The sequence below is a fragment of the Stenella coeruleoalba genome (genome assembly GCF_951394435.1).
Source record: "Stenella coeruleoalba genome assembly, chromosome: 6".
NCBI classification, from domain to species: Eukaryota; Metazoa; Chordata; class Mammalia; order Artiodactyla; family Delphinidae; genus Stenella; species Stenella coeruleoalba.
The window spans coordinates 34,627,531-34,641,489 of NC_137151.1; the positions used below are offsets into that span (position 1 = coordinate 34,627,531).

The 13,959-nt window shown below is 38.4% G+C and overlaps 1 protein-coding gene across 10 annotated transcripts in view; it reads right to left on the bottom strand.

The window, feature by feature from the left end:
• Positions 1–13,959, bottom strand: part of ZRANB3 (zinc finger RANBP2-type containing 3) — a 362,989-nt gene that overhangs the window by 253,746 nt on the left and 95,284 nt on the right. For 9 of the 10 annotated variants that reach the window (XM_079924961.1, XM_079924967.1, XM_079924959.1 and 6 more), the window contains exon 3: positions 168–186. The exons of the other annotated variant lie outside the window; for it this stretch is intronic. In XM_079924961.1, coding sequence (XP_079781087.1) covers positions 168–186 — 19 coding nt within the window. The remainder of the gene's footprint in view (positions 1–167; positions 187–13,959) is intronic. 10 annotated transcript variants of the gene reach the window in all.

A 13,959-nucleotide genomic window follows, 5' to 3' on the forward strand; every position in this document is an offset into this window, starting at 1 on the left:
TTATTCTCTCTGCTGCCCCCATGCCCCGCCCTCCCTCGCTCTCCCACTGTCCTCTCCACATACAGATATATAGTCATATGAAAGACAGAGAACACAGGGTAAATAACAGATAACAAAAACTGGTTGGGGAATTTTATAAAAGACATAAAAATCATGAAAACACTTACTTCATCAGCCACCATACACCTGGAAAAAATAAAAATAAAACCAAATTAATCTCTTAATTACCAAAGTCAGCCATTTAAAAAGTTCTGATCGAGTTGCTTGCCACAAAATAGTTTACAAATGTTAAAGTACTAAGCCAGAGAGAGGTGTTTATAAGTGTGCATGAGAAAATGGGCCATTGCTGATTTATAAGACTCTCCAGCTGCCAACAGCATATGGATGTGGGAGTGTTAGAGTTTCAGGTGTACTGTTTCCTACATCCCACCAATGGCGACAGCTACAATGACCCTTCAAAATGTGAGCAAAATGGCAAGTGACTGTACCAATGACTTCCCTCTGTACCAATGACTTCCCTCCGTACCAATAAACCTTAAAATTGGTCTTCCCTAGAGATTAGAAGAATGCTGTATTAAAGTGCATTAGCATGTTATAGGTAAAAGTATATACGCTATATTATACACACTAAGCCTATTTTCAAGCTGAATTTTGGTTCCTACTATTATTTTACTGAGTTCTCTCTTCTCTGTTCTTTCTTGTTAACCTATAGAAGTAAATTCTATCCACTGAAAATTGAGGATGGGGACATAAACTGAGGTCCTAAGTAGAAGAAAAAACCAAAGAGCAAAGAGAAAGAATAGCAGATATGGTCAAGATCATGAGGGGTCCCTTAGAAACAGTGAGTACATTGTAAGGAGAAAAACCTCTCTCTTAACTGAGGGGATTTCCAGGCAATGTAAAAAAAATACTGGAATATTATAAAAATCAGAGAGGAAAAAAGTCCCTATTTGTATTTTTTCCTTCCTTTATTCCCAATGGCCTTGACATTATACAATACTACATGGTTTCTTTTAACATAAGACACAAATTAATAATTTGGTAATAAATACATCATTAAGGAATAAATTACAAGTAAAATGGAATTTCGTTCTTAAAATGAAAAAAGATGTCAGGTTACATATTAAGTATTTTTATGGAAAAATAAAACACAAATACTTTAACTGAAATTTAAAACATATGCAAGAGTAAAAAGTTTATTACATTTTTTGCAAACAAGCCTAAAAAGCAGAAAACTAAAAAGCAATACTTTGAAAAATATGACTTATTTCCAGGAAGATTCATGCATATACCTACTTTTTCATTGTAAAATCCAACTCAAATTTGGAAAAGATGTCACTTCAAGTATATATGATATATTGAGTGCCTACTATGTACCTGGCTCTGTCCTATGTGCTAGGGATATAGCAGTGAATTTAAAAGTCTTTCCCTCCTAGAGGGTGACTGGAAGAATTTCTGACAATGAACAAATAAATGATTCAAGTGGTGATACATGCTATTAAAAAAAACTAAAACAGGGTAGGTGGAATAGGGAAATAAGGGAGGAGCTATTTTATAGGGTGGTCAGGAATAATCTTTATGATAAGGCAATTCCAACAGATCTGAACAAATCACAAATTTAATGAGGAAGGGAATCATGAGAAAATCTGGAGGAAGGGTACTCTCAGCAAAGGGATGAGCAAGTGCAAGAGCCCTGAGATAAGATGGTTATGATGTAGTTAAGCAGGAGGAAGGAAGCTAACATGATTAAAGTGGACTGAGTCATGGAAAATGGTAGAAAATAAGGTTGGAAGCACCTAGGGTCCTGACCACGGTGAACCTTATATGCAATGGCACGAAGTCTAGATTTTATTAGAAACCTTTGGAAGTAAGCAACATTTTACCTTTTAAAAAGATTACTCTGCCTTCTAGAGAATAAACTGTAGAGGGCAAGAGCAGAAGCACAGAAAGCAGTCAGAAGGCACCTGAAGTAGACCAGGAAAGGAAAAAGGATAGATGGATGCATGGTAGAGATGACGGAGGTGAGAAGTGGTCAGTTTAGGTACATTTTGAAAGTACAGCCAACAGGATTTGCTGATCGATTGGGATGTGGATATAAAATGAGAGACAGAGAAAAATGAATCTTAAGATACTGTCTTAAGCAATTAACTGAAAAATGGGGGTAATGCACTCACTGAGACAGGAAAGGCTGGGAGAGGAGTAGGTTTGGAGATGATAATCCAAAGTTCGGTTTGGACGTGTAACCTTTGTGATATCCATCAGATATCCGAGTTGAACTGTTGAGTGGGCCACTGGATATGTGAGTTGGGGGAATGGTAGGGAACTGGAGATATAATAAATCTGAGACTCATTAGAATGTAATGGCTTTGGAATGAGAAAGGATCCAGGGTATTCTGTAATATGACAACTTGACTGTGGCTTGTTTTCCTCTATGCCCAACTCCAAGTTCCTTAACTTTCTAAAGAGAAGCAGAGGCTGTGACCTGAAGGCTGCTAGATAAGGTTTATGACTCTAGTGAAGAACTGGTATGCAACTAAATTGCCCTGTGGGTGGCTAACTGATTGAAAAGCAGCATCAGAGCCCCAGGCAACAACTAAGGGCTGTGGATAGCTGGATTGGCTTGGCTTTCAAGTATCTGAAGACCCCAGTTGTAAGAGTATCTTGGAGCCCTCTGGATATGCTGGATTTTAACAGGAGACAAGTGGGCTTTCCTGACTTTGGAAACTAGGGCAGTTCAAGTACATCAGAGAGCACTGGGCTTCCTTCAGGTATCTCTAGTGGGGCTGTCCTTCAACTTTAGGCACTACATCTATCCCGACCTCTGGCATTCCTGCTATTAAGGGCAGTTCAGCAACCAGACCTGATTTCCAATGAGCTATCACAGAAAAATAACAGATCATGTGAGAGGCCCAAACATTTGAAAAAGCAGAATACAAGTGAATAATCAGAACACATATCTAGTGAAAGAGAAGTGCTAGAAAAGATAAAAACCTACACAAAAATTGTTTCAGCACCTAAGTAAATTCTAATGCAACACACACACACACACACACACACACACACTCATACACACACACTCTCTTCCATGATTTCCAGACTAAAATGAGTAAATGAATTTTGAAAAAAATGTGATCATTATTGACACCTGAGCAGACTAGAAGATGAAGTGCAAAGATTATCTCAAAGCACAGAGCAGAAAGTTAAATAAATGGAAGTAGTGAAGGAAAAGAAAAAAACAAACAAACAAAAACATTTGAAGGATAGATCCAGAAAACTAATGTGAAAAATAGGTGTTCAAAAGAGGAAAAGACACACCATATGAAGGAGAGAGAACAATTAAGTAAATAATAAAAGAAAATTTCTCTGGGCTAAAGAAACACCTCTGGTGGATAATTGAAAAGGGTAACCATGTTTCAGGGTGAATTGAAGAGAAAAGACAAGTATCTACTCACATCCTTATAAAATTCATTAATCTTATAAATAAAGAAAAAAACCTTGTAAGTATTCAGACAGAAAGAACAATTATCATTAAGGGAAAAAACAAGTGTATTGGAATTTTATCATCAACACCAGAGACTAAAAAACAATGGAAGCTAATCTAGACTACTTGAAAGGAAAGCAGAAGAACTCATGGATCTTATATCCAGCTGAGATACCCATTAATTAAAAGGGATGACAAAAAGATATTTGAGGTTAACCAAGATCTCCAAGATTATATCACTCAAGCAAACCATCTGAGGAAACATACTTAAGAAAAATAGCCAAACAATAAAAACACCTTAACACAGATTCAAGATAGGAGAAGATGAAAAGGAAATCTGGTGAGCAATATGTATGAATTTAATGGATGATGTGTATTCTAAATAAGGACTCTAGAGGAAGGGACACATTCTGAAAATCTGAATGTGCAAAATTGAAGGGAGGTAACAAAGGAGAGGGGACACTAAAATTATTCTAAAGCAGAATACCAAACAGATGATATTTAAAGCCAGGAGACTAAATGAGATCACCTAGGAAGAAGAGAAGAGAGCTACTGACTGAGCCGTGGAGCACTCCAACAATCAGAGGTCACGAAAGGGAGAAGGATCCAGCAAGGGAAACTGAGGACTGTCCAGTAATGTAAAAAGACACAAGAAGAATGTAGTGACCTAGAAGCCAAGTTAAGAAAGTGTTTTGAGAAGGAGAGAATGAACGACTATAACAAATGCTGCTGAGAAGTCTAGTGAAATGAGGTCTAAGAACTGATCATTTGATTCATAGCTCTGACAAGAGCAACTCTGATACAACAGTAGGGAACAAAAGCCCTACCTGAATGGGTTCAAGAGAGAATGGGAAGAGAGGAAGGGGAGAGAGTGAGTAGAGATTATTGTCTTAAGGAATTATCCTGTAAAGGAAGCAAAGAAATATGGTAGTAGCCAGCAGGAAAACTAGGGTACAGAGAAGATTTTTTAAAGATAGAATAGTATACATAATCCCATAAATATCTTATTGGCTCTATGAGTGCAACATCTGTGGATCAGGAACTTGGGAATCAAGTCAAGACAATAAATAAAAATGAGAAGGTAGCTATGCATGAAGATGATAACAGAAGCAGAAATGAATGAGATTCTCCTGTGTAAACCGTAAAAAGGAGGGAATTTTTTTCATGGCTAGATCCTCGGGAAACATTCTTACTTCAAAAGCAAAGGGAAGGAACTAAAAGTATTCAAGGAGGTGGAGAACAAGGAGCAGGGACTAAGAAGTCCAGGGGAAACACATCCACCACAGGGTAAATGCGTTAACAGTGTCTAACGCCACGAAGATGTTGCCACGGATGAGGGCTAAAAGGCCACCATACTAAGTTATCAGGAGCTCACTTGTAAGCTCACGTGCAATCCTCACTTGTTAGGAGGACTGTGGATAGTAAAAAAGGGAGGCGACAGATACAGAGTAATCAGAAAGGAAGTTTGGTAGCAAAAAGAAAAGAAAAATTAAAAATAGGGCAGTAGCTATATAACATGTTGGAAACCTGAACAGTGGGCATGGAGTCAACAGCGAGAAGGGAAACAAGAAAGATGACTGATGGAGACCATAATATAAAAAGGGAAAATAGAGCTAATCCAATTTCTCACTTCATAAAAATTTTACATCGCATTTGAATGAAACTAAAGTCTACTTTGTAAATGAAGGACTGCCCATAATTACTTTATATCCAAGGAAATAAAAACAGCTTTTTCTCCCATTGGGAAATGGCAAATACAATTTGAATTATAGGGACTTTAACCTACAGCTAAAAAGAAAACTTCCTTCATTAAAGAATATTCATTGTATTTGCTAAACCTGGTTTGGTATGCCAACAGCTATGCAATTTTATCTGAATTTTACAAGCAGTTCAGTTTTCCATTTTTACAAAAAATAAATTATTCTTTGTTCCAAATTCATTGTTAATTGTTTCAATCATAATTTATCCATCTTGGCTGCAGACATCAAAAAGCAACTTTTCATTTCACTGAGCTGTTAACAAAACCTTAAGGCCCCTTACATTAATCATCCACTTACAGTATCACGGCATCCATACCTCTGGTGTTTGCAGCAGCTGTATCTATGATGCACATGCTCAGTGTTTGCTATTTTTAACCCAAATTCTTATACAGATAGAAAAGAGAAAACTGAACAGCAGTATACTTTCCTGACAATCACTTTACATACCAGCTAAATTTCTAATCTAATACTCATAGAACTGAATAATTTATGTTTAACCTGATGCTTTTCTCCAATTTCTTTATATTAAAACACCACGTTTTCTATAATTAACACCCATATCTCTTTTGAATAAATCATGTCTGTAAAAAGAAAACAGAAAAACTCTCCAAGAGAATATTTTGATTACACTGAGAATTTAATGCTCTAACTCTGTTTTGAATCATAAGTACAGAATTCAGGACTCAGTACGAGAAAACAGGATCTGCTTAATCAATTACCATGCATCTTTTGGCTTCAGAAGTGGGCTATTACCCCAAGGAGAATACTGACCTTTTGGCTACTGGATTTTGCTAACTGTCCATTAGCAGGAATCAACAATTTAATATATATATATATATGGTTGATAACATACTACCATACCACTCTTTACTATGGTATATTTGACCAATGCTAACTTAACGTTACTTTAATAAATCCACCCACTCTCCCTTACAGACCAAGCTACAGGGACCATGAGTTCAGAGGACCAAGTCATAACATTTTTTCCAGCCACAGCAGTGTCTTAAAATACTTTTCCCCATAATTATCAAAGTTCAACGTGATAAAATGGCCTTTGTTTTATTTGTTTAGCTTTAATGTTATTTATTTTTGGAATTGGAGATACATTATATGCACACGATTTAAGAGGTACAAAAGTAGAAAATCTCTCTTCAACCCCTATTCCTCAAGGATGTCCCAGATGTTGGCTGCTCTGAAGGCAATAAAGTAACCAATTTCTCGGGTAGCCTTCTGGAAATAGTCTTTGTAAGCACAAGTTATTATATGTGTGGGTATGTGTGCAGGTGTATATAAATATACATGTATATTTTTTTTACTTTTATTTTTTTTATTTATTTATTTTTTTAAACATCTTTATTGGAGTACAATTGCCCCACAATGGTATTTATATGTCACAAATAATAACGTAAGATTTACACCTTTACTGATTTTGTGTAAAATCCCAAAAGTGCACAATATAATATTGTAACATGATACTAACATGAACATGATAAAAGGAAAAAATTGAGGTTGAAAATTAGAAAAACATTCTTTGCTTTGGCAAATGGCAAGTAGATGTGGTCAGGACACCTTCAGCTTCAGCTCTCATCTAGCCTGACCTCTTCTTGGTGTCTGGGATAGAACAACCACTTCCTGCAAAAGCTCTCCTCAGCTTCCCAGCGATCCTGACTCTCTTCCTAGCTTTCATCTTCTGCCCCATTCCCTGGTGCCTCCTCTTCCACCCACCCTTTTTTTTTTGTGGTACGCGGGCCTCTCACTGTTGTGGCCTCTCCCGTTGTGGAGCACAGGCTCCGGACGCGCAGGTTCAGTGGCCATGGCTCAAGGGCCCAGCCGCTCCGCGGCATGTGGGATCCTCCCAGACCGGGGCACGAACCCGCGTCCCCTGCATGGACAGGCGTACCCTCAACCACTGCGCCACCAGGAAAGCCCCACCCACCCTCTTTAGTGTTCAGTCTTTAGTCATTCTCTCCTTGTGCTCTACCTAAATCCCTAAAGCTATCATCCATTCTCATAGTTTTAAGTATCACACATATACAACTCCTAAATCTGTACCTAAGGCTTTTACAATATACTCCAGATAGATCCACATTTAAAACCTCTTTTTGGACTCTTTTCCCGGAATATCCTGAAGTTCTTATGACATACAATGCATGTTTATATTTGAAACTAAAGCTAATTAAGCCCCAGATTTAAAAAAAAGCAAAAAACAATCAAACCTCTGGAGGGTTTATTTAAACAACTGATTTGAGTCTGTGATTCTTACCCTTGAGTCGGAAATTTCTGTTACAAATAAAAACTACAAAACAACAGTATTTATTTTGGTTGCATATCAAATCGGTCTGCTGCATTTCTGTAAAAGCTTAGAGCACTGCTCTTATTTGCAAGCATATAATTAAATATATCCTAGACCTCTATATCCAGCTTCTTAGTCTCATCTGTTTTATGAAACGACTAAGCCAAGTAAGCTGAGCTGTGATAAAATGAGGTAAGATAGTACTTTGTAAAGGGAATACCATAAAAACTTTACTGCTGTTACGATGGTGATGATAAGTTCTATTCAATAAGGACTTCCCTAGTGGCTCAGTGAGTTAAGACTCTGAGCTCCCAATGCAGGGGGCCCGGGTTTGATCCCAGGGAATGTTGTGCATGTTGAAACTAAGAGTTCGCATGCTACAACTAAGGAGATGGCAAGCCGCAACTAAGGAGCTCGCAAGCCACAACTAAGGAGCCTGCCTGCTGCAACTAAGACCCAGCGGAACCAAATAAATTAAAAAAAAAAGAAAAAGTTCTGTTCAATAAAATCCAAATAGGGCTTCCCTGGTGGCGCAGTGGTTGAGAGCCTGCCTGCCAATGCAGGGGTCGCGGGTTCAAGCCCTGGTCCAGGAGGATCCCACATGTCGCGGAGCAGCTGGGCCCATGCACCACGGCTGCTGAGCCTGCGCTCTGGAGCCCATGAGCCGCAGCTACTGAGCCCACGTGCTACAATTGCTGAAGGCTGCACTCCTGGAACCCGTGCTCCGCAACAGGGGAGGGCACCGTGGTGAGAGGCCCACGCACCGCGGCGAGGAGTGGCCCCTGCTCGCCGCAGCTGGAGAGGGTCCATGAGCAGCAACGAAGACCCAACACAGCCAAAAATAAATAAATAAATAAAATAAACTTACCAAAAAAAATTCCAAATAATTATCTTCACTGTCAGTAAGTAAATACTGGCAATGAATAAAGGGAAGATACAGAGGACAGCAGCTTCCAATTTAGCCGTTATTAATGGAAGGAAATTTGACTGACTTTAAAAACTGGTTTTATAAACACTGTTTCCATAAGGATGCAGTGCAAGAAAAGAAACAACTCAAAATGGCTTAATCGCTAAAGAGAATTAATATATCATATAACATATAGCAAGAAATCTAGGGTGGGATGGTTCCAGGTGATAAATTCAGTAGGTAACTCATGTCACCTTTCTACTGTGTCATCCTAAGTAGCTCTAGACAACATATCCTTACCCACCAATGTTCAGAGGCACATGGAAGGTATACCCAAAGAATTCTAGAGTCTGTTGACAGGGAAGGAAAAGGAGAAAGACTTTACGTGAAGCAACCCACATCTGCTGCATATTTGAAAAACAGGTTAAAATAACATTTAGTGTTTTCTTTTGTGTTAGTTCTTTACCTATTATGAAACACATACAGGAAGGATATAAAAGCCTGGTAATAATTTCAAGGTACATAAGAGATGTGGGGTATTATAAACAAATCCTTGTGTATACCAAAAGACCAAAGAAGTTTTAAGAAGAATTGCTTTTCCTGTTCATGAATTTTTAAAAATTAAACTAGTCCCTAATGCATGATAATATTTTGAAAATATTATGCTTCGTTAGTCTGACTTCATTAGCACAAAATTACCCTATAACTTTTACAAGAGCAAAACAGGAAATAGTCTCTGCATCCTCCTAAATTGTTTTTAAAAAAGGTGTATCTCAGCTGTTTTGAGAGAATTATTATTGTTTTCAGGATGTATAATAATTCCCACTGGGCCATTATACCACATATTAGCTTCGACGCAATTATTTATTCTTGTTTATAAAACTGCAGGTCAAAACAGTTGATTATTCCTGCAGTAATTAGTGGAGAATTTTTAGGGCTTAATTAGACAATAACATTCATTACAATATTTTGGAGTTAAAAACAAAAACATAGTTCATATAAAAAAGCAACTAAGAAGTAAGTCAGCTCTGCGTGATCTAGTCTAAAGAGACTTTATAAGTAGTAAAAATGATTTACAGTTTTAGAATTCCTTAATAAAGACATGTGCACCACTGATACTTAAATGTTGCTAGGTAGATGGAGGAATAAGTTAAATAGTTTTATTACAAACTGAGAGCTCTCTCAGAATATGGTAGGACAATAACCTTTTGTTTACAAATTCCTTTTGGCCTAGTTTTTGGACTTATTGAATTATTCGTTAATAAAACCTGAGCACTTCTATTATAGTCTCTATCTTGTGGAGATGTGAGGGTGAATTAAGGCAAGTATATATCAAAAATGATTTTCAGTTTCAATAACCACCAAGCACAAAATATTCATTTGGTCATTCACCAAGTATTCATTTGAGCACCACACATAGTGCTAGGCCCTTGGTCTGACCAGGACACAAACATATAAGCCATAAGTGTACTAAGTGTTACTAATGTTATGCACCCTTTCGGGGTAAAGACTGTAAGGCAAAAATAGGGGATTAGTCACTTCTATCCACATGTTCAATAAAGGTTACATTGAGAGGGACTTCCCTGGCAGTCCACTGGTTAAGACTCTGAGCTTCCACTGCAGGAGACACGGGTTTGATCCCTGGTTGGGGAACTAAGATCCTGCGTGCCGCACAGCACAGCTGAAGAAATAAAAGGTTTAAAACATTGGCTGGGTTCAGACTTCTCTGGTGGCGCAGTGGTTAAGGATCTGCCTGCCAATGCAGGAGACACGGGTTCAATCCCTGGTTTGGGAAGATCCCACATGCCGCGGAGCAAGTACGCCTGTGCGCCACAACTACAAAGCCTGCGCTCTAGAATCCACGTGCCATAACTACTGAGTGCACACACCACAACCACTGAAGCCTTCACGCTCTAGGGCCCGCATGCCACAACTACTGAAGCAAGCATGCCTAGAGTCCGTGCTGTGCAACAAGAGAAGCCAGCGAAATGAGAAGCCCATGCACTGCAATGAAGAGTAGCCCCCGCGCGCCACAACTAGAGTAAGCCTGAGTGCAGCACTGAAGACCCAATGCAGCCATACATAAATACATAAATAAATTAAATTAAATTAAATTAAATTCAAGTCATGCTTAAAAAAATACATTGGCTGGGTTCAAAATGAATGCCTCAAGCAGGTCCTCATATCTGAGTAATCATCAAGCTCATTTCAAAAGAAAATACTCTCCAAAAAACTTACTGTTAATTAAGAATTTTTTATGTCAAATAAGAACAAACTCAAAACTAGGTACAAATTCCTTATACTTAGAGTTTAGAAAGTACTTTTAAAATGAGAACACTTTTACAAAATGAAGAATAAACCACAAAATAAAAATAATTCTACTTAGCAATATTAATTTAATACGATAGATGGTGTCATTTTGCAGAAACTGAATTGATGCTTTGGGGTTTTACGGTGAAAAGAAATAGCTTTCTATCTACTTAATATATAAACTGTATCCATATCCTGTATTTACTTTTTTTTTTTTGCAATACGCGGGGCTCTCACTGTCATGGCCTCTCCGGTTGCGGAGCACAGGCTCCGGACGCGCAGGCTCAGCGGCCATGGCTCACGGGCCCAGCCGCTCCATGGCATGTGGTAACCTCCTGGACCGGGGAACGAACCCATGTCCCCTGCATCAGCAGGTGGACTCTCAACCACTGCGCCACCAGGGAAGCCCATGTATTTACTTTTTTAATGCGAGAGAATTTACAGCTGCACAAAGTATAAACCCAAACAGTAATGACCAAAATAGGTAGGCCTATTTTCCCCCTCACTCCGTCCCTTCTGCCACTGAACAGGAAGCTTGGAGTTAGTAGTCCATGCTGGAGCAGCAGCCAAGATGTCAGAGCCACACCTCTACAATTTTTTTGTTCTTTCTTCCTGGCAGGTCAAAAGATAGCTGTGACAATTCCAGGTTTGGCATCACTGTTTGATGCAGGAAGAAAGGAAGAGGACAAAAGGATACATGCCAACTGGGTTGACCCCATTTTAACAGGTTTTCCCAGAATCCCTATTCAGTAACTTCTACTAATGTCTCATTGGCTACACTGTGTCACATAACCACTCCTAGTTGAAATGGAGCTTAGAAAAGTGGGGTTTTAGCTGGTCATTCAGACACTCCCCCCGACCAGGGTTGGGTTGTGTCAGTGAGGGAAAAAGGGAATAAAGGTTTTGGGGAAAGTAACATCAGGCTCTGCCACAAATTCCAAGGCCAAGTTTAAGAAGTGATTTGGAAACACTGTAGACACCTCAATCACATAAATATCAAGTCAACTCTGAGGTGTTATGGAAATCTGTATCAAACAGGTATATAACTATGACTATAATTAAGAGGAGAAAAATTCTTCATTTCATATGGACTATCATGGTTACTGATATGTTAAAGTTCAGAAGCTAAAAAAATCAATCAGTTCCATCATGAGTATGATGTTCTGCATGCATGTACCCCTTTTTGCCAGGTGATACCTCAATTATTCTCTTTTCTCTGTTCCAAGTGTTGTAAAAACCTTTATTCATTCAGCATTCCATAATAAGAAGTATTTGGTGTGGATGCATGTGGGAGGAGAGATGCCTCACACAACCCTAAATGCAAAACAGAGTACCAAATGCCTGATTTTAAACTAGTTATTCAGATAATCCAGAATATTCTTATAGTACTGTTCTTTGGGTTATACTCTAAAGGAGAACTCAGCACTTAACAATTAAAGAGAATTCTCACTCCCTTAAAACAAGAGTTTGCATATTACCGTCCATATGTCAAATCTGGCCTATCAATTTTTTTTTGAAAATAAAATTTTATTGGAACACAGTCCTGCTTATTCATTTAATATTATCAATAGTTGCTCTTGTGCAACAAAAACAAAAGTGAGTACTAGTGACAGAGACTATATGACACGCAAGGCCTAAAGTATTTATTATCTGGCCCTTTATAGAAAAAGTTTGCGAATATCTATCTTAGAATACATCCATGGTGACCTGAAGGAAGTTTCTGGTACAGTGCCAATGGGCTATGAATTTAGCTTGATACATAAAACCCTTCTATTAAGACTGGATGAAGAAACAAAATGTGGATTTATCAGAAGAGTGAACACACAGAGCACATACCAATAGATGTAAATTTTATAGGGAATAAATTCAAAGCACTATACTTGAGTGTAAAAACAGAATTGTTATAAATTCAGAATTGAGGAAATACAAAATAATAGTAGAAAAAAGAAATCAGGGACTTCCCTGATGGCGCAGTGGTTAAGAATCCGCCTGCCAATGCAGGGGACACAGGTTTGAGCCCTGTTCCAGGTAGATCCCACATGCCATGGAGCAACTAAGCCCGTGCGCCACAACTACTAAGCCTGCGCTTTACAGCCCGCGAGCCACAACTACTGAGCCCGCATGCCACAACTACTGAAGCCCATGTGCCCTAGAGCCCATGCGCCACAACTACTGAGCCCACGTGCTACAACTACTGAAGCCCACATGCCTAGAGCCTGTGCTCTGCAACGAGAAGCCACCGCAATGAGAAGCCCGTGCACCGCAACGAATAGTAGCCCCCACTCACTGCAACTAGTGAAGCCGGTGCGTAGCAATGAAGACCAAAAGCAGCCAAAAAAATAAATAGAAAAAAGAAAGAAAAAGAAAAGAAATCAGACCCTATATATAAAAACGGCAACAATGTTACAGAGATAACCGATTAGAGAAAAGTTGTCTCAAACCGAAAAGAATCTTCCGCTTCACTCTCTCTGACCAAATACTGAGATCTTTCTCTTTCAAAAGCATATTACCAGCATTCTTTATAAATAACACCCAACTCAATTATAAGTGAACATCACAGAATATTAAGCAAAATAACATTTTTATAACATTTTGACATCATCATCTTGTGACTTAAAGTGCCTTAAAAAAATCTGCTAATCTTGTATGCTTTTAAGAACATAAATTGAAAGACTATAAAATCCAATCTAGGAATTGAGGTGTGATAGTCAAACAACTACAGTTTATATGTCTTCACTCTCATTCCTTCCTACTCTAAACCCTAAGTCTCTGGTCTTCTTTCCCATAACATGGTACGTGTTTTTAAAATCTGTGAATTTTAGTTGATGGCATACTTAATATGCCATCTGTTGAATGCACCGTAAAGATCTAACACTGTCTGAGGTTGTTGTTTAAAAATACCTTATTACTAAAAAACAATCCAATCCAATAAATGGGCGGAAGACCTACATAGACATTTCTCCAAAGAATACATACAGATGGCCAACAAACATGTGAAATGATACTCAACATCACTAATTACTAGAGAAATGCAAGTCAAAACTACAATGAGGTATCACCTCGCACCAGTCAGAATGGCCATCATCAAAAAATCTATAAACAATAAATGCTGGAGAGGGTGTGAAGAAAAGGGAACCCTCTTACACTGTTGGTGGGAATATAAATGGACACAGCCACTATGGAGAACAGTATGGAGGTTCCTTAAAAA